This window comes from Macaca mulatta, chromosome 7, assembly GCF_049350105.2.
Source record: "Macaca mulatta isolate MMU2019108-1 chromosome 7, T2T-MMU8v2.0, whole genome shotgun sequence".
In the NCBI taxonomy this organism is placed as follows: Eukaryota; Metazoa; Chordata; class Mammalia; order Primates; family Cercopithecidae; genus Macaca; species Macaca mulatta.
In genome coordinates, this window is record NC_133412.1 from 80,373,826 (window position 1) to 80,393,755 (window position 19,930).

The 19,930-nt window shown below is 42.1% G+C and overlaps 1 protein-coding gene across 2 annotated transcripts in view; it reads left to right on the top strand.

Moving 5' to 3' along the window:
- The window catches only part of IQGAP1 (IQ motif containing GTPase activating protein 1), a 116,568-nt gene extending 97,670 nt beyond the window's left edge, over positions 1–18,898 (top strand). Inside the window, exons 31-38 of one of the 2 annotated variants that reach the window (XR_013395971.1) lie at positions 800–902; positions 2,379–2,543; positions 2,869–2,997; positions 6,631–6,843; positions 7,814–7,980; positions 9,990–10,112; positions 13,203–13,311; positions 16,656–18,211. Coding sequence is in view for 1 of the 2 variants with exons in the window: in XM_015143023.3 (XP_014998509.2) it covers positions 800–902; positions 2,379–2,514; positions 2,910–2,997; positions 6,631–6,843; positions 7,814–7,980; positions 9,990–10,112; positions 13,203–13,311; positions 16,656–16,769 (1,053 nt within the window). In the remaining variant the exon portion in view is untranslated. Of the gene's footprint in view, positions 1–799; positions 903–2,378; positions 2,544–2,868; positions 2,998–6,630; positions 6,844–7,813; positions 7,981–9,989; positions 10,113–13,202; positions 13,312–16,655 lie in introns of both variants that reach the window. The other variant, XM_015143023.3, reaches the window with a different exon arrangement.
- Positions 18,899–19,930: the final 1,032 nt, after the last annotated feature.

Consider the following 19,930-nt stretch of genomic DNA (forward strand, 5'->3'; position numbering starts at 1 on the left):
AATGGCACCTTGAAGGCTTTGTTGAGTGCTCCTACAATAATTATAACATTGATTTGGTATACTTTTCTCTGAATTACATCATGTCATGCACTGGAAACATTAAGTAAAAGTCTGCATGTGACTTATTTGAACTGGTAGTAGGGTACATTGATGACTTTGGGTATTGAACTTTGAGTTTCAATGTTTTGTGTTTTTTGTTTGTTTTGTGTTTTTTTTTTTTTTTTTTTTTTTTTTTTTTGAGATGGAATCTTGCTCTGTCATTCAGGCTGGAGTGCAGTGGCGCAATCTCAGCTCACTGCAACCTCCGCCTACCAAGTTCAAGCAATTCGCCTGCCTCAGCCTCCCTAGTAGCTGGGATTACAGGTGTGCACCACCATGCCCAGCTAATTTTTGTATTTTTAGTAGAGACAGGGTGTCATCATGTTGTCCAGGCTGGTCTTGAACTCCTGACCTCAGGTGATCCACCCACCTTGGCTTCTCAAAATGCTGAATTTACAGACATGAGCCACCACGCCCAGCCACAGTGTTCTTTCTTACACAGGGAACATTTGAGTCCTTTATGGCCATGAGATTAAGAGAGTACCAGTATTTCCTCTTCTTACATCATAACAAGTCATTCAACAGAGCCCAGTGTGGTGCTTTATATATCATATTGTTTATTTGGGTTGATTTGCTTGTTGTTTCTTTGAATATAGGAACTTTGTTGGAATCTCTTTGTGAAGATTATTGTTAGGCGTTCTAGGGAGGGATGGGCTGGAGAGTTGAATGTATAAATGGAGTTGATCATTGGTGTTTGCAGCTCCTGTTGGATCACCAGGATGCCATTGCTCCGGAGCACAATGATCCAATCCACGAGCTGCTGGACGACCTCGGCGAGGTGCCCACCATCGAGTCCCTGATAGGTAAAGTTCTAACTTTTTTTTTTTTTTTTTTTGAGATGGAGTCTCACTCTGTCACCCAGGCTGGAGCGCAGTGGCCAGATCTCAGCTCACTGCAAGTTCCGTCTCCCGGGTTTACGCCATTCTCCTGCCTCAGCCTCCCGAGTAGCTGGGACTACAGGCGCCCGCCACCACGCCCGGCTAGTTTTTTTGTTATTTTTTTTAGTAGAGACGGGGTTTCACCGTGTTAGGCAGGATGGTCTCGATCTCCTGACCTCATGATCCGCCCGTCTCGGCCTCCCAAAGTGCTGGAATTACAGGCTTGAGCCACCGTGCCCGGCCTTAAAGTTCTGACTTTTGCCTGGAAGGTCAAAGGGGAACATGACAGAAAAGTGTAATTGTCACCTCCTCTGTTTTTTGCACTATACCAAACTCTGGATATACATTGAGAAATAAAATAGATGTGATCCTGATAGTTTCATAAGAGACAAAACAAAAACAACAATAACAAAAAAAGCCCAGATGTGATCACTATCTATAAGGAACTGGAGACAGAGGAAGAGATCATTTTAAATGCAGATACATACTGCCAGCGTGTGTTTAAAAAAAAAAAAATTGCAGATACACAAATAATTACATAACTATAAATTAAAAGTCCTCTAAAGGAAATAATTTTTTTTGTTTGTTTGTTATGAGACAGGGTCTCCCTCTGTTGCCCAGGCTGCAGTACAGTGGTGCAGTCATAGCTCACTGCAGCCTCAAATTCCTAGGCTCAAATGATCCTCCTGAGTTTTTGTTTTTGTTTTTGTTTTTGTTTTTTTGAGACGGAGTCTCGCTCTGTAGCCCAGGCTGGAGTGCAGTGGCCGGATCTCAGCTCACTGCAAGCTCCGCCTCCTGGGTCCACGCCATTCTCCTGCCTCAGCCTCCCGAGTGGCTGGGACTACAGGCGCCCGCCACCTCGCCTGGCTAGTTTTTTTTTTATTTTTTAGTAGAGACGGGGTTTCACCATGTTAGCCAGGATGGTCTCGATCTCCTGACCTCGTGATCCACCCATCTCAGCCTCCCAAAGTGCTGGGATTACAGGCTTGAGCCACCGCACCTGGCCCCTGTTTTTTGTTTTAATAGAGATGGGGTCTCACTATGTTGCCCAGGCTGGTCTCGAACTCCTGGCCTCAAGCCATCCTCCTCCTTTAGCCTTTCAAAGTGCTGGGATTGCAGGCCTGAGCCACTGCACCCAGCCAGAAAGAATGCTTTGAGAGAGAATTGTGAAATTGTAATGTTGAAATAATTTCTTAAACATTTATGAAGTTATTATGGATCCTTTGCCTTTATCATTTGGCATAATATCTTATTTCTCAGTAAAAGTTGTTCTCGTCACACTGTACATGTTAGGTGATTCAAGTATTATCTTAGACTTGCATCATCTTTTTAATTTGTATTATTTCCCCCCAATATCTCCCCTTTATTACGCTGACTCTTTCCACCCTCCCAAAACTTCAGGGGAAAGCTCTGGCAATTTAAATGACCCAAATAAGGAGGCACTGGCTAAGACAGAAGTGTCTCTCACCCTGACCAACAAGTTCGATGTGCCTGGAGATGAGAATGCAGAAATGGATGCTCGAACCATCTTACTGAAGTGAGTATCAAAAGTAGGATGAAATGAATGTAATCCAAAGGTTTCTTGACCTTTGGAGAGGAACCTGCTGGGTCATACCTGAAATGACCATCCTGACCTCTCATACTTTTCATAATCCCAGTCACCAATCACCTCGCATACTGTACTTGGCACAGGATTTTTCTGCCTTATTTTGCTAATATGCTACAATGAAATGTAAATCTTGGAAATCCTAACCCTTGTACCTACTTATGATATCGTTGGGTAAATAAGCCTAGTGCCTTGAGTACTGTGTGCTGGCAGCTGCTGCTTGGGACTTCTGTGAGGTACTGTTTGTGCTGCTGCTGCTGCTTCGGTCCACTTGAGAGGAACTAGAACACTGGTAATATTTAAATGCTTCCCCCATCTTTTTTCAGTACAAAACGTTTAATTGTGGATGTCATACGGTTCCAGCCAGGAGAGACCTTGACTGAAATCCTAGAAACACCAGCCACCAGTGAACAGGTAAAATTTAGGGTCTAACATACTCCTTTGTTTGGTAGATAAGCTCTCCCGATAGGCGCATGTCAGAGAAAGGAGGAGAGACACAAATAAGAGTTGGTAACCTAGGGGTGAGCGTGAATGTAACTGGGGGGCAGTGGTAGTTACAGCTCATCTGAGAAAGTTTTTGGTTCCATTGTGTCCATCCAGTATATCCGTCCCTTGGTATCCACAGGGGTTACTTTCCAGCACCCATTCCCCCCACCCCCAGCCAATACCAAAATCCATAGATGTTCAAGTCCCTTATATAAATTGGTGCAGTATTTGTCTGGGCGCGGTGGCTCACGCCTGTAATCCCAGCACTTTGGGAGGCCACGGCGGGCGGATCACAAGGTCAGGAGATCGAGACCATCCTGGCTAACACGTGAAACCCCATCTAAAAATACAAAAAATTAGCCGGGCGTGGTGGCAGATGCCTGTAGTCCCCCCTACTCAGGAGGCTGAGGCAGAAGGGCATGAACCCGGGAGGCGGGGCTTGCAGTGAGCCAAGATCATGCCACTGCACTGCAGCCTAGGCGACAGAGTGAGACTCCGTCTCAAAAATACTAATAATAAATAAATAAATAAATAAAATGGTATAGTATTTGCATATACTTACACACATTCTCCCATATACTTTAAATCCTCTCTAGACTACTTATACCTACTACAGTATAAATGCTATGTAAATAGTTGTTACTGTATTTTTAAAATTTGTACTTTTTTTATTGTTGTATTTTTTTTTCAAATAGTTTCAGGGTTGGTTGAAACCATTAATGTGTAGGGTATTGAATATTACATATTTGGAATTCTGTTATGTGCCATGGTAGATAGAAGAAAAGTACAGAATGTGGCTCCTAAACTCAGTGAACTCGTGATCTTGTTGGGGAATTGTGACATGTATTCCTGAAACAGTGATGAAACCATTCAAAATTAACTATGATACTGACTAAAAAATAATAGAAGTTTCAGGAAAAGAGGCCAGTGAAGTAATGCATTAGGAAGGCTTCCTAAAACAAGTGGAACTGGAGCCAGCCGTATAAAGGTGGATAGGATTTGGGTGTGCATGTAAGACAAGAGAGGGCATTCGATGCAGGAGAGTGATGTGAACAAAAGTACAAAGGAGGGAAGAGCATGATGCGACCAGACTTCATGTCTAGAATGGAGCTGTGGGTGGAGGCGAGTAGTGAGAAATAAAACATGAGACCAAATTATTTAGAACTCACAAACTAGATGGGAATTTGGCACTGCAGAGATAAGAAATAAAGAGCCTCTATAAGGTTCAAGACCATTTAATGTTAATTAATTCAGCAATGCTATGAGAGCAGATGGTGGTTAAGTCATCTAGGTGTGTGATAAGGTCCAGTGGGGTGGGCAGATGGGGGTTGGGACCTGGCATTATGTAGGGTTGGATGAGTCATGTCATATCTAAGACCTTTGTTTCTTTTTTTTTTCTTTTTTTTTTTTTCTTTTTTTTAATTTGAGACAGAGTCTCACTCTCACCCAGGCTGGCCTGCAGTGGCGTGATCTTGGCTCACTGCAACCTCCACCTCCTGGGTTCAAGTGATTCTCCTGCCTCAGCCTCCCGCGTAGCCGGACTACAGGTGTGCACCACCACGCCTGGCTGATTTTTATTTTTGGTAGAGACAAGGTTTCACCATGTTGGCCAGGCTGATCTCAAAAACTCTTGACCTCAGGTGACCCACCCCCCTTGGCCTCTCAAAGTGCTGGGATTACAGGTATGAACCACTGTGCCTGGCCAGAAACCTCTGTTTCTCATTTGTCAAATAAGGAAAGTAGGTCAGGCCATTCATTTCCAAATTTTAAGCATGGTAATCTGTTTCATTAAGTGACAACTTACCTAGAAGCCCAGTATATAAAGCAGGTACTCTGCTACTCTGCTAGCCAGGAATAGGGCATCTGAAATCCAGCCCTATAGGACTCTGTGGTGCCTCTGGCAAACTCTTAAGGCTGCAGAGAGAACTATTTGGAAACCATTGTTTTAAATGAAGTCTCAGCTCTCAGTTGCTATGACTGATTACCGATTAGATATGTGTGAAAGGCAAGTAAGGATGTATAAACCAATACTTGAAACATGTTGAACCTAGAAGGAAATTTGAAATAAGGAAGGAGGAGCCCGTCTTTATTGAGAACCTAGTATGTGTTTGGTGCTCTCACCTCTGTTCTTTCATTTAATCCTTGCAACATTCCCATGAGTCGAGTCTTTTCATCCTTATTTTACAGATGAGGAAACTAAAACCCTTACAGGTTAACTGGCCAAGATCATCAGCTTGTAGTGACAGAACCAGACGCAGATCCAGTTCTGTCTGCTTCCAGAGCTTATGCTCTTAACATTATGTGATGCAGAGTAGTCTTGACTTTAGAAGATAGGGGACTATTGGGAAAGGGAATTGCTCCAGTTAGGGGGAATTACAAGCTTGAAGTATAAACCATCCCGAATGTAAACATCCCAGTGCAGACAGTTGAGAATATGGCACCAGAGCCATGGTCACAAAGATTTGGGATCTGTCAACACAGAGGCAGTCGTTGAAGTACTGAGAGGAAACAGAGAGAAATGGAAGTACAAAACAATGCATCGAGCAAGAACACAGTGCAGAGAAGATGAGCAAGGTGACAGAAAAGGATTGGATTTTGGACAGGGTATGGTAATTGGTGATGAGAGCAGTAAAGAAGAAAGTGCTGGAAGAATGAAACAGCAAGTATAGATCATATGTTAGACAGGGACAGACAATGGATGGTGACTGAAGGATGGCAGTATCAAGGGAAGGTGTTTCCCTGTTACTATTGGGGTGTCTGCAGCATGTTTGAAAGCAGAGGCAGTGCTCGAGCATGATTCCGCCAAATGGAAAGTGACAAAGTGACAAAAAGAATTAGCAAAGATTTACTAAGCGTTGCTCTTGTTGTGTTAGTATAGTTATAACATTTATACAGCTATGTTTTTAATAAAATTAAATGGCTTCCATGTCTCAAAATGTGATAGAGAAAAATGACTTTGTAGCCGGTACAGTCCCGTCTCGGTGATTGTATCTGGAGTCCACCAAAGAAGCCCTAAGCAGTTGTGTGCCTTTTTTTTTTTTTTTTTTTTTTTTGAGACAGAGTCTCGCTCTGTCACCCAGACTGGAGTGCAGTGGCACGATCTCAGCTCACTGCAAGCTCCGCCTCCTGGGTTCACGCCATTCTTCCGCCTCAGCCTCCCCCAGTAGCTGGGACTGCAGGCGCCCGCTGTGACGCCTGGCTAATTTTGGTTTTGTATTTTTAGTAGAGACGGGGTTTCACCATGTTAGTCAGGATGGTCTTGAACTCCTGACCTCGTGATCCGCCCACTTCGGCCTCCCAAAGTGCTGGGATTACAGGCTTGAGCCACCGCGCCTGGCCCAGTTGTGTGATTTTGTAGATATCATCTCTTCTAGGTGGAAAGAAGTGCCTCTGCTTCATGCAGTTTCTCATCTGTTACTTGGCAGGAGTCAGAGTTTGTTTCCTTCTGTTTCGAGGTTGGAGTTTAAGATCTGTATAAGTTCAGGTGTGGATGTGCTATATAAATTCAAGTTTAGGATTAGTGTGGTGAACTTGCTAAGAACTTCTTTTTCCCATCTGTAGGAAGCAGAGCATCAGAGAGCCATGCAGAGACGTGCTATCCGTGATGCCAAAACCCCTGACAAGATGAAAAAGTCAAAATCTGTAAAGGAAGACAGCAACCTCACTCTTCAAGAGAAGAAAGAGAAAATCCAGACAGGTTTAAAGAAGCTAACAGAGCTTGGAACCGTTGACCCAAAGAACAAATACCAGGAACTGATCAACGACATTGCCAGGGTACTGCGTTTGGGGGACAGAGGGGAACTGGCCTTGTTCAAAGCTGAGAGGCTCGAGAGACAGTAACTGTCCAGATAACAGCATAGCTTCAGTTCATGGGCAAATTAGTGCCCTCCTCTCTGAGAAACCATATCTGACTCTCCAGCATGAGGGCCTTGCCCGACCTGAGGTGGCTTATTCCATGGCCTAAATTACTAGGGAGAGGACCTTAACTAGAGCCTCCTATGACCTTAAAGAATTTGTCTTCAGCCTTAAAGAATTCTTCCAGATCTTTTTCATGATTACTGTGAAATATAAATTCACATCAAGCTGATGAAATCCTTGATTTGTATGAATCATCTCAAGCGAGGGGCTTTGGTGAGGACTAAGAGCTTAGGTGTTCTCTGCTGTTGCACTAAGGTAATATTATGCACACCTGGGAACTGGTAGTTGATGTATTATAATTCTCTTTTTCTCCCTTTCCCAACAAAATAAATTTAAGAGGTCCAAACCAGCTTTGCAAGTAAATTCTAAAAATGTGTAAGTCTAAATGTAACGCATTTCCCTGCTAGAAGATACAAATGGGGGAAGAAAATTTGAGATCTGAATTTCTCTATTAATTTGTGAAAACAAATCTCAGCACTTTCGGAGACCAAGGCAGGAGGATCACTTGAGACCCCATTTCTACAAAAGAAAGTTTTTTAATTAGCCAGATATGATGGCATGTGCCTATAAGTCCCGGCTACTCTGGAGGCTGAAGTGGGAGGATCACTTGAGCCTGGGAAGCTGAGGCTACCATGAGCCATGATCTCAACCACTGCACACTCCAGCCTGGGCAACAGAGCAAGATTCTGTCTCAAAAAAATAAAAAAGTATGGAGTCATATTTAAGGCAGAGTTAAGCATTGCTGGGTTCTAGTGTGAAATGATAATCACTCAAGAAGTGCCTGATACCTGTCATTATTTTTCTAACTCTAATAATTATGTCTCAGGATATTCGGAATCAGCGGAGGTACCGACAGAGGAGAAAGGCTGAACTAGTGAAACTGCAACAGACATACGCTGCTCTGAATTCTAAGGCCACCTTTTATGGGGAGCAGGTGGATTACTATAAAAGCTATATCAAAACCTGCCTGGATAACTTAGCCAGCAAGGGCAAGTGAGTATTTTTTCTGTTTTAAAAATTGATGTCAGGGAAAAGAATTAGAGTGAGGAAAAAGCAGAGGCAACTGAAATGACGCTGGAAATTTTTGCTTAAAATACACTGGATCTATTTATCGCATTAGTCTTTTATTTTACCTCTAATCATTTGTATAATTGCCTGTTCCATTTGTTAGTGTATGATATAAATAGTGGGTGGGGGATTTCATGGATGCTTATCGCTAAGTAATGCTTTTGCAAAATACCTTCTTGGGGCCCGTCAAGGTGGCTCACACCTATAATCCCAGCACTTTGGGAGGCTGAGGTGGATGTGTCACTTGAGGTCAGGAGTTCAAGACCAGCCTGGTCAACATGGTGAAACCCCATCTCTACTAAAAATACACAAATTAGGTGGGCATGGTGGCATACGCCTGTAGTCCCAGCTACTTGGGAAGCTGAGGCAGGAGAATTACCTGAACCTGGGAGACAGAGGTTGCAGTGAGCCAAGATTGCACCACTACACTCCAGCCTGGGCGACAGAGCCAGACTCTGTCTCAAAAAAAAAAAAAAAATCTTCTTGGTGCTAGAAATTAAAATCATGAAAGGAGATCATCTAGTGGTCCCAAAATCACTTAAGGAATATTATGCAAATTTGGATCCCCTTGCTTCTCTGTATTCTTCCTGAGGACAAGATCACAGGCTCTGATTTTCTTCCTGGGTACTGAGGAAAGTCTGATCCAGCTTTCTTGGCACTGGCCGCCAGCTATCAGCATGCCCATTTTACAGGGAGGGAACTGAAAACCCAGAGACGTGGGTGATAAGAGCAGGTTTTACTTGTAGGGTAGTTTATTATTTATTCCTAACTTTTTATTTTAAGAGTTTTCAAATCTCAGAAAGATGGAATGAATAGAACAGTAAGCATCCATATGCCCTTCACCTAGATTCACCCATTTCTAACATTTTGCCATATCTGCTTCCCGTTTCTCTGGCTTGTGCACTTACTCTGTTTTTCTCTTTCTCCCTGGAAGACTCCCTGGGATCAGGCAGGGCTGATGGGAAGGGATGAAAAATAGGCCCACCTAACCCGGCTTGCAGAGCTGACTCCTGTGAGCTTTTGACGTGTTTCCATTGTTCTTTGTGTACTTCCTGACACAAGATGTTTCATGTTCAACCTGTAGTTTCCCCTCCCCAGGCCCAGAATGAACTGTTTTTCCAAGAATCCCTGGTTTCTTTGAATGAAGAATGGTATTTAGAAACCAAGATCTAGAACTGAGTGTGTTCACTGCCAGATTTGTCATGGCCTCCAGGCCTTCTAAGCAGGCAGACCTGGATTCTCATTTTTTTAATGCTGCGTATTATTCCATTATACAGATAGATATAACAATTTACTTAAGCAGTTCTCCATTGATGAACATTTGTTTCCAGTTGTTTGTTATTATTTTTTAAATTCTGCAGCAAATAATCTCTTGTACATATGTCTTTTGCAGATGTGGGCATGTTTCTGAAGTTACCACTTTTTGCCTTGATTATCCTAATAGCCTCCTAACCTGTTTCTTTTTCCTTATTCTCGTTCATCTGTAATTGCTGTGCTGGCTTAAATGCTTTTAAAAAGTATTTATTTGATATTATTTTTATTTTTTCCCTACACAGCTGAGGGGCTTAGAGTAACTCCTTCGCTGCAGGGATTCAGTACCATTCCCTCAGGCTGGCATATGAAGCTCTCGTAGTTACTTGTTAGGAACTGAAGTTCCCAGAAGGACATGGGAGGATTAAGACACTGTTAAATTCATGGGAGTGTTCTCAAATATAATTTAGACTAAAAATAGAAGCAATTTAGTAATCTTTCCCCTGTTTTGCAGAGATATTGCTTAGGCTAATTCTAACATTTGTTTCCCATTTTAGAGTTGGTATGTTACTTATGCTTATGTCTGGAAGTTTGGTGTCTGACCTTGTTTCCTTCAGTTACCAATGATGAAGATTCAGAATAGATGGTTACTTGTAGAAAGTGACATGATGTGATTTTTACAGAGTCTCCAAAAAGCCTAGGGAAATGAAAGGAAAGAAAAGCAAAAAGATTTCTCTGAAATATACAGCAGCAAGACTACATGAAAAAGGAGTTCTTCTGGAAATTGAGGACCTGCAAGTGAATCAGTGAGTCTTTGCTTTTTGTTTTATAAGTTGATTTTTATTTCTACATTTATCACATCTTTGCCTTTTTGTCTTTATTTCTCTTTTCTGGATGGTTACTTTTAATATTTTTTACGTATTTATATATTTTTATGTGTAGAATTAGGCCTCATACTCAGAGTTAATTTGTCATAAAAGAGTTTTTCTTTTCCTTGTTTGTAGAACCTTTGTCTCAGGTCATGTTCACTTCTTTGGGTCTGATCTTAATTTTTCATCATTAAAGCAGGAAGCCACTCCTTGGATTTCTTCTGTTTCTGAACCAAGAATAAATTAAGAGTAACAATAAGAGGAGTTTGCTTTATTCCACTTACAGCTAGGAACCAGGCACTTAACCTTCATTTTCTTTTCTGGGAAGTATCAGCTTGCTTTGCAGGTGGTTCATGGACCTGACATGTCATCCTCCCATAGATCCTGGGCCCAGCCTCATTAGCAAGCATTTATTAAGCGTCTGCTCAGTCAGCCCTGTGACGTCAGGCTACTGATCTTTCCCTTCTTGTGTCTGGGGAAAAAAAAAAAACTTTTAAAAAAAGAACTTTTACAGTTTTCTGATTCTAAAATAATATGTATTCATTATTAAACTTTGAAGATACAGTAAAGCATAAAAAAGAAAACACCTGTAATTTCACAAGCCAGAGATAACCAGGGAAATCATTTTAATGTATTTTTTTTCTATTCACATAAAGATTATCCACAACTCACCCACTTATTTATCTAACTACTTTATATATATTTTTTTTTGTTCTTCTTCTTCTCCCCCCCCCCTTTTTTTCTTTTTTTGACGGAGTCTCTCTGTCACCCAAGCTGGAGTATGGTGGCGCGATCTCAGCTCACTGCAACCTTGGCCTCCAGGGTTCAAGCAATTCTCCCACCTCAGCCTCCCAGTTAGGTGGGACTACAGGCATGCATCACCACACCCAGCTAAGTTTTTGTATTTTCAGTAGAGATGGGGTTTCACCATGTTAGCCAGGATGGTCTTGATCTCCTAACCTCGTGATCCTCCCATTTCGGCCTCCCAAAGTGCTGGAATTACAGGCCTTTTTTTTGGAGGGGGAACAGTCTCTCTGTGTAGCCTAGGCTGGAGTGCAGTGGCATAATCTCGGCTCACTGCAACCTCCAGCTCACTGTAACCTCCGCCTCCCAGGTTCAAGTGATTCTCCTGCCTCAGTCTCCCAAGTAGCTTGGATTACAGGTGCCTGCCACCACATCCAAATAATTTTTGTATTTTTAGTAGAGACAGGGTTTTACCATGTTGGCCAGGCTGGTCTCAAACTCCTGATCTTAAGCTGATCTGCCCTCCTCAGCTTCCCAAAATGCTGGGAGGATTATAGGGATGAGCCATTGCACCCAGCCTAAAATAACTACTTAATATTTTTTAACACAAACTGGGACAATACTGTTTATGGTCATGTATCCAACTTTTTTCTTATAACATTATGCTGTGAGCATTTTTTATATTCATTGAAAGCATCCTTTTTAATGGGTACATAATTTTTAAATTTTTTTCTAGAGAAAGAGTCTTGCTATGTCACCTAGGCAGGAGTGCACTGGCATGATCACAGCTCACTGCAGCCCTAACCTCCTGGGCTTAAGAGATCTTCCCACCTTAGCCTCCCATGTAGCGGGGACCATAGGCATGTGCCACCATATCCAACTAATTATATTTTGTAGAGACAGGGTTTCACTTTGTTGCCCAGGCTGGTCTTGAACTCCTGGGCTCAAGCAGTCCTCCTGCCTTGGCCTCCCAAAGTGCTGAGATTACAGGCATGAGTCAATATTGCCCTTCTTTTTGTCATTATTTTCCACTACTGTTCAAGTGCCTACCTCTATTTGCCTTTCTTTCTTCTTTTTAATTTGCTTCTATGGGTTTAGAAACTAAATAGCCAACTAAATCTGATAAAATTATTTATCACTTAAGATAAATATCTTTAAGGAATAACCCGTGAGGCATTCCAGTTGAATAAAATGCATGTATGTTTCAGTGCATGGGTTTTTGTGACTTCTCCTTTAACTCTCAGTGACCTTTTTGCATCTTTCATGGTTCTCAGCCCTGTTTGTAATAGGTAAGGTAGCTCCATAGTTGAGTTCTGGAAATCTGGGGTGCTATACTTTGATCACCCAGAGAATGCCTTAATCCCCTTTTTTTTTTTTTTTTTTTTTTTTTTTGGAGACGGAGTCTTGCTCTGTCACCAGGCTGGACTGCAGTGGCACTATCTCAGCTTACTGCAACCTCTGGCTCCCGGGTTCAATCAATTCTCCTGTCTCATCCTCCTGAGTAGCTGGGACTACAGATGCATGCCACCACACCCAGCTAATTTTTGTATTTTTAGTAGAGACGGGATTTTACCATGTTGGCCAGGATGGTCTCGATCTCTTGACCTTGTGATCCACCCGCCTCGGTCTCCCAAAGTGCTGGGATTACAGATGTGAGGCATCGTGCCCGGCTGCATAACCCCTTTTCCTTTTGGCTTCCTAAAATTTCCTGGCAGGTAACATGTTGTGAATGAGTGATAACTTAAATATTTTTAATAATAACAATTTATCTTTGGTAATACTGAGTGTGCTTATGTACACAGCACCTACTCTTTCTAGAAAAACCTCCTCCCTTGGAGCTTTTTTTACTGACCCCCTTTTGTTTATTTACTTCTCCCAGTCCTCAAACATGCATGTATTCAAACACACATACCATCTCCTTCCACCCCAGTTTCCTGTTTTCTCCTTTTATCATTAGGTTTCATTTTTGGCCATGTGGAAGTGAAGAGAATTACTATGATGTCATCCCTTCACAGGCCACTTGTGGCACTCCTCAGTGGTTCTTCTTTTATAGAATGCAAGTGCTGCAGGCAGAGAGAGGTTGCCATTCCTCTCTCCAAGTCCCAGAGCAGATGGTACTTAGGCATGGCAATCCGTGCTGCTTCAGGTGCAGAAGTACTTTTGACCTGTATTTTCTACCCCTTTTCACCCTTGAAGACTTGGTTCATCTCCTTTCCCCATTTCACAGAATATTTTTATATAAGAACATAAAAACCATACCCTTACGATGTTATCTTTCAACAGGTTTAAAAATGTTATCTTTGAAATCAGTCCAACAGAAGAAGTTGGAGACTTTGAAGTGAAAGCCAAATTCATGGGAGTTCAAATGGAGACTTTTATGTTACATTATCAGGTGGGTATGCACCAGCAGGAACCAAAAGCTTTCTGGATGAGATTCTTGTCCAAGTAGGAGAACTAGATAAAGAGGAGACTCATCTGAGGAAAGCTGTCTACATTCAGCAGTGAGCTGGGCTCCACACTGTGGGGAAAGAAGCTGAGTGTTGCAGCACGTCTGGTTTGGTGTGTACACTCTGGAGAGCTTTTGCAGATGTAAATCTTCAGAAAACATTTATCTGAAGCTTCCACTTAGTGCTGCCACTAAATTGAGCTGATACCTTGGACTTGAACAAAATGCATAAGTACACATGCTGACATTGCAAAATTGTAAGTCCACTCAGTAGCTTGAAATTTTTTTCTCATTTTGATTTGATGTAGGTACTTAAAGGTTAGATGCACTTCTGACAAGGTGTGTGTAAAGTTTATGTTTGTAAACCACATCCTATCTTAAATCCAAAAAGAACTCGGGAGTAATTCATTTTTACAGCATAAAGATCCCTAAGTTTTATTTTGAAATATCTGATTTTTACACGTTAAAAAATAGCAGGGGCATTGAGAGGATTCCTAGGTGACGTCCAGACTCCTTTAGCTTTGTGTGTGTGGCACCGGTTAGTCTGCTCCTGTCTCCTTTCTTGCACTGCTTCACACAGCCACGCCCTGCCAGCCTGGGCAGGTGCCTTCCTGTGAATGTGCATTTGGACTTCTGCTCATGCTGCCCTCCCTCCCCTCCCCTGCCTTCCAACCCCACCCCTTTTGTTCCTCCATCATTTGTCAAGTACTTCCATGTGTGTACCTCCCCCAGCCAAGCCATAATCGGTGGTTTCCCCTTCGCTTCTGTAGCCTTTGCAGACATCCTCTGTTTACAGTAGGTGTTGACTTACTTCCCCTCTCCCCGCTAAAGCCATAAACTCCTTAAGGACAGGTAGCATTTCTTAGTCATCTTCGTTTCCTTGTCAGTGACCAGTAGACCATTAAAACATGTTAGCTAAACAAATGTGAAATGATTTTGTGATGCACACAGCTAACTGAAATACTTCCACCAAAAAAAAAAGGAACCTCATTCCCTCAGTTCACCAAATAGTTATTGTTTTAATTTTAAAATTTTTTTATTTTATTTACGTGGAGTTATCAGAACATATTTTTATTTTTAAATTTCTTAACCAAATTGTGTTAGGCCAACCAGTCTGCCTATGGTAATTTATTAATTTATGTACAAATTCATTAAATGTGGGGTGACTGCCAGGTGTGGGGTATTATGTTAGGCACAGGTGCCAGCAGCCTTCATGGAGCTGCTAGGATTTTTCCAGCAGATGATTGAACTTGTGGGGTCCTTTCTTTTTTTTTTTTTTTTTTTTTTTTTTTTTTTTTTTTTTTTTTTTTTTTTTTTTTTTTTGCGGTTGGGTGGGGGAGCGGCGGAGTCTCACCCTGTCGCCCAGACTGGAGTGTAGTGGTGTGATCTCCACTCACTACAACCTCCACCTCCTGGGTTCAACTGATTGTCCTGCCTCAACCTCCTGAGTGGCTGGGATTACAGGTACGCACCATCACGCCCGGCTAATTTTTTTTTTTTTTTTTTTTGAGACAGAGTTTCGCTCTTATTGCCCAAGCTGGAGTGCAATGGCACAATCTCAGCTCACTGCAACCTCCACCTCCCGGGTTCAAGTGACTCTCCTGCCTCAGCCTACTGAATAGCTGGGAATACAGGCGTGCGCCACCACGCCGGATGCCCAGCTAATTTTTGTATTTTTAGTCGAAACAGGGTTTCACCATGTTGGCCAGGCTGGTCTCTAACTCCCCACTTCATGATCCACCTGCCTCAGCCTCCCAAAGTGCTGGGATTACAGGCGTGAGCCACCGCACCCGGCCTTGTGGGGTCCTTTCAAGCCTTTTGACCCTTGCTTTCTCATCACCATTTTTCTAAAGTTTAGAAGTGAGAATGCTCAGATTTCTTAAACTTGTTCAGGACAATGGCGAAAGTAACAGGAAAAGCAAGAGCATTGCAGTCAGATCTGGATTTACCACGTCCATCTCTGTCCTGTGGTGCAAGTCATTTAACATCTCTGAGCCTCGATAGCTCATCTTTAAAGTTAGGATGATCGCACCTCATAAAAATTTTTGTGAAGACTTTTAAAAGATGCTGTATAATGTGCTTACACAATACCAAGCACATGGCAGACACCTAATAAAACATCAAGTTCTCTCTTTTCTCCTTACCTTCAGGATAAAAAGTTTTCTCATGTTACCGGGTGCGGTGGCTCACGCCTGTAATCCCAGCACTTTGGGAGGCCGAGGTGGGCTGATAATGAGGTCAGGAGATCGAGACCATCCTGGTTAACACGGTGAAACCCCGTCTCTACTAAAAATACAAAAAATTAGCCGGGCGTGTGGTGGGCGCCTGTAATCCCAGCCGCTCGGGAGGCTGAGGCGGGAGAATGGCATGGACCCAGGAGGCAGAGCTTGCAGTGAGCTGAGATTGCCCCACTGCACTCCAGCCTGGGTGGCAGAGCGAGACTCCGTCTCAAAAAAAAAAAAAAAAAAAAGTGAGTGTTCTTATGTGGAATAGAAATTAAGAATCTAGGGCCGGGCGCGGTGGCTCAAGCCTGTAATCTCAGCACTTTGGGAGGCCGAGACGGGCGGATCACGAGGTCAGGAGATCGAGACCATCCTGGCTAACACGGTGAAACCCCGTCTCTACTAAAAACTACAAAAAAAAAACTAGCCAGGCGTGGTGGTGGGCACCTGTAGTCCCAGCTACTCGGGAGGCTGAGGCCAGAGAATGGCGTAAACCTGGGAGGCGGAGCTTGCAGTGAGCTGAGATCCGGCCACTGCACTCCAGCCCGGGCTACAGAGCGAGACTCCATCTCAAAAAAAAAAAAAAGAAATTAAGAATCTAGCAGATAGTATTGAGGTGACATTACCAGCCTTGTCTCATTTCCCATGCTTAGTATATTTTATCGTAGGTTTAATCTTCACCTTTTCCAGATTTATTAAAACTAGTGACCCATAACATGGATGAAATGCGAAAATGTCATTGTGACTTGTGAAATAAAAAGCATAGGTGTGTGTGGCAACTGAACATGTTTCTTTTTCTTTCCATGTATGATGAATTTTGATATGAACAACATGACTTCCTAACTCCAAATCAACCAGAAGAGCCCCTTGGCCAGTGCGCCCTATTGCTCCAGCTCTCAGGCTGGTTGTGCAGTGGGTAGTTTCCTAGCTAGGAACTTTTCTTTCACCCCAGTTCACATCTGGCACACAAGGCAGGCCTCAGTCCATCTGGAGCCCTCCCTACCTTGTGTCCTTTTTCCTTGTTCCACAGACTTGATTAACTGTCAAAATGTTTTGTTTTGTTAATAGGACCTGCTGCAGCTACAATATGAAGGAGTTGCAGTCATGAAATTATTTGATAGAGCTAAAGTAAATGTCAACCTCCTGATCTTCCTTCTCAACAAAAAGTTCTACGGGAAGTAATTGATCATTTGCTGCCAGCCCAGAAAGATAAAGGAAAGAAGCACCTCATAGCTCCTTTCTAGGTCCTTCTTGACTCATTGGAAGCAAAGACCTAGCCCACAACAGCGCCTCAGTCTGATACACTCCCGATGCCACATTTTTAACTCCTCTCGCTCTGATGGGACATTTTGTTACCCTTTTTTCATAGTGAAATTGTGTTTCAGGCTTAGTCTGACCTTTCTGGATTCTTCATTTTCTTCCATTACTTAGGAAAGAGTAGAAACTCCACTAAAATTTCTCTGTTGCTACAGTCTTAGAGGTTGCATTACTTTATTGTAAGCTTTGGTGTTTGTTTTAATTACCAATAGGGATGGTAGGATTCAAATTTTTGTCATTTAGAAGTGGAAGCCATTAGCACCAATGACATACATACAGGATGCACAACTAAAATGTCATGTTATTAACAGTTATTAGGTTGTCATTTAAAAGTAAAGTTCCTTTATATTTCTGTCCCATCAGGAAGATTGAAGGATATGGGGAATCATTTGTTATCTTCCATTGTGTTTTTCTTTATGGACAGGAGCTAATGGAAGTGATGGTTGTATGTTCAAAGGAAGTATTTCTAGAAAAAAGGAGATACTGTTTTTAAATTTCATCATCAAACTTGGGCAGTTCTGTTTGTGTAACTCCCCGACTAGTGGATGGGAGAGTCCCATTGATAAAATTTAGCTACTTAGATAAATTTGGAATGGGTTGAGACACCTGCCTGTTTGTGTTGGTGCACAGAGATTGACTTGATTCAAAGAGACAATTCACTCCATCCCTATGGCAGAGGAATGGGTTAGCCCTAGTGTAGAATGTCATTGTTTTTAAAACTGTTTTATATCTTAAGAGTGCCTTATTAAAGTATAGATGTATGTCTTAAAATGTGGGTGATAGGAATTTTAAAGATTTATATAATGCATCAAAAGCCTCAGAATGAGAAAAGGTTTTTTTTAAATTGGTTTATCTGTATATCTGAACTCTTGAAACTTATAGCTAAAACACTAGGATTTATCTGCAGTGTTGCAGAGATAATTCTGCCTTAAATTGTCTAAAACAAAAACAAAACCAGCCAACCTATGTTACACGTGAGATTAAAACCAATTTTTCTCCCATTTTTTCTCCTTTTTTCTTTTGCTGCCCACATTGTGCCTTTATTTTATGAGCCCCAGTTTTCTGGGCTTAGTTTTTTAAAAAAATCAAGTCTAAACATTGAATTTAGGAAGCTTTTGTTCTTAGATAAAAAGTCATATACTTTAAAAAAAAAAAAAAAAAAACTTTTTCCAGGAAAATATATTGAAATCATGCTGCTGAGCCTCTATTTTCTTTGATGTTTTGGTTCGGTATTCTTTTATAAATTTTTAGCATTTAAAATTCAGTGATGTACATTAAGCCAATAAACTGCTTTAATGAATAACAAACTATGTGGTGTGTCCCTATTACAAATGCATTTGGAGAAGTATTTTTATGGGACTCTACTCAGGTCCATGGTTACAGCCCACAGGGAGGCGTGGAGTGCCTGGAAGGATTCGCCACTACCCAGACCTTGTTTTTTGTTGTATTTTGGAAGACAGGTTTTTTAAATAAACATTTTCCTCAGATTAAAAGATAATGCTGTTAACAACTAGCATTGCCTCAAAAACTGAGGCCAGCCAAAGTGTGTCAGCCCTATTTCCTTAAAAGAGGCTATCAATCCCAAAGGCCACATCCAAGACAGGCAGTCATGAGCAGAGTTTAGAGCTCCTTTAATAAAATGCGTCAGTTACTTGTAAGGATTATAGTTCCCTCAACATGACTGCTAATGCAGAATAGTGTAAAATGCACTTCAAGAATGTTGATGGTGATGATGATACAGAACTGTGGCTTTAGTAGCATCGAAGATGCCCCAACAAACTCATGGTGTTGAAACCACGCAGTTCTCATTACTGTTATTTATTAGCTGTAGCATTCTCTGTCTCCTCCCTCTCCTCCTTTGACCTTCTCCTCAACCAGCCATCATGACATTTACCATGAATTTACTTCCTCCCAAGAGTTTGGACTGCCCATCAGATTGTTGCTGCACACAGTTGCCTTTGTATCTCTGTATGAAATAAAAGGTCATTTGTTCATGTTTGTGTTTTTCTCAGTTTCATTGTTAACAGTTTGCTAAACACCTTGACTAGAGTGAGATGTAATAGTTAAAACCACAACAGCAAACAACCCCTTTTAAAGGAGAAAACAAGTCCACCATCAAATCACTGAATGTCTCAGAGTGATTTTTAATATGTGAATTTGTGACTTTAGCCTTTTTAATGAATATGCTTAGGTTATCTTCACCATAAAAAGAAGGGGGTTGTGGGAAGCAAACATTACATGTCACTTAACTCTGATTGACAAATGGTAGAAAGTTTAAAATTGCAACAGCATTTAACCTTTGTTGATCTGAGCACATAGAGTGTGCCCCTTACGGGATTTCTATGTTACATGCAAGTCACCAGAAAAGACTAGGGGATGTTGAGTGTGGAAAAAGTAAACCACAGCAGTAATAAAAGAAAAGGGGCCGGCGTGGTGGCTCACGCCTGTAATCTCAGCACTTTGGGAGGCCGAGGCGGGCAGATCACCTGAGGTCAGGAGTTTTAGGACCAGCCTGGCCAACGTGACGAAACCCCTACTAAAAATACAAAAATTAGCTGGGTGTGGTGGCGTGTGCCTGTAATCCCAGCTACTCAGGATGCTGAGGTAAGAGAACCGCTGGAAGCTGGAGGTGGAGGTTGCAGTGAGCCAAGATCACAGCACTGCTCTCCAGCCTGGGAGACAGAGCGAGACTCCATCTCAAAAAAAAAATAAATAAATAAAAAGGCTTCCTTGTTAGAGGGCCGCCTTATTTAAACATATACACATGCACATAAGCATCCTATTGTGTTGGTAAACTGTGGCCAGACTATATTGGAAAATTAATGACAGGTTGAAAAAAGGGGAGAAACGGAATAATTCTAAAATAGGGAAAATGAAAAATTGGAGGTAATGATTTGTGCGAGTGGCTGGAGATGACCCCATGCACCTCTGAGGAAGAGTGAGGGGAAGAGCATGGCTCTCCTGGTGGGACTCTGGAAGGTACCCTTCTGAGCCCCACATTTCTCATTCTGAAATGGAAAGGATGC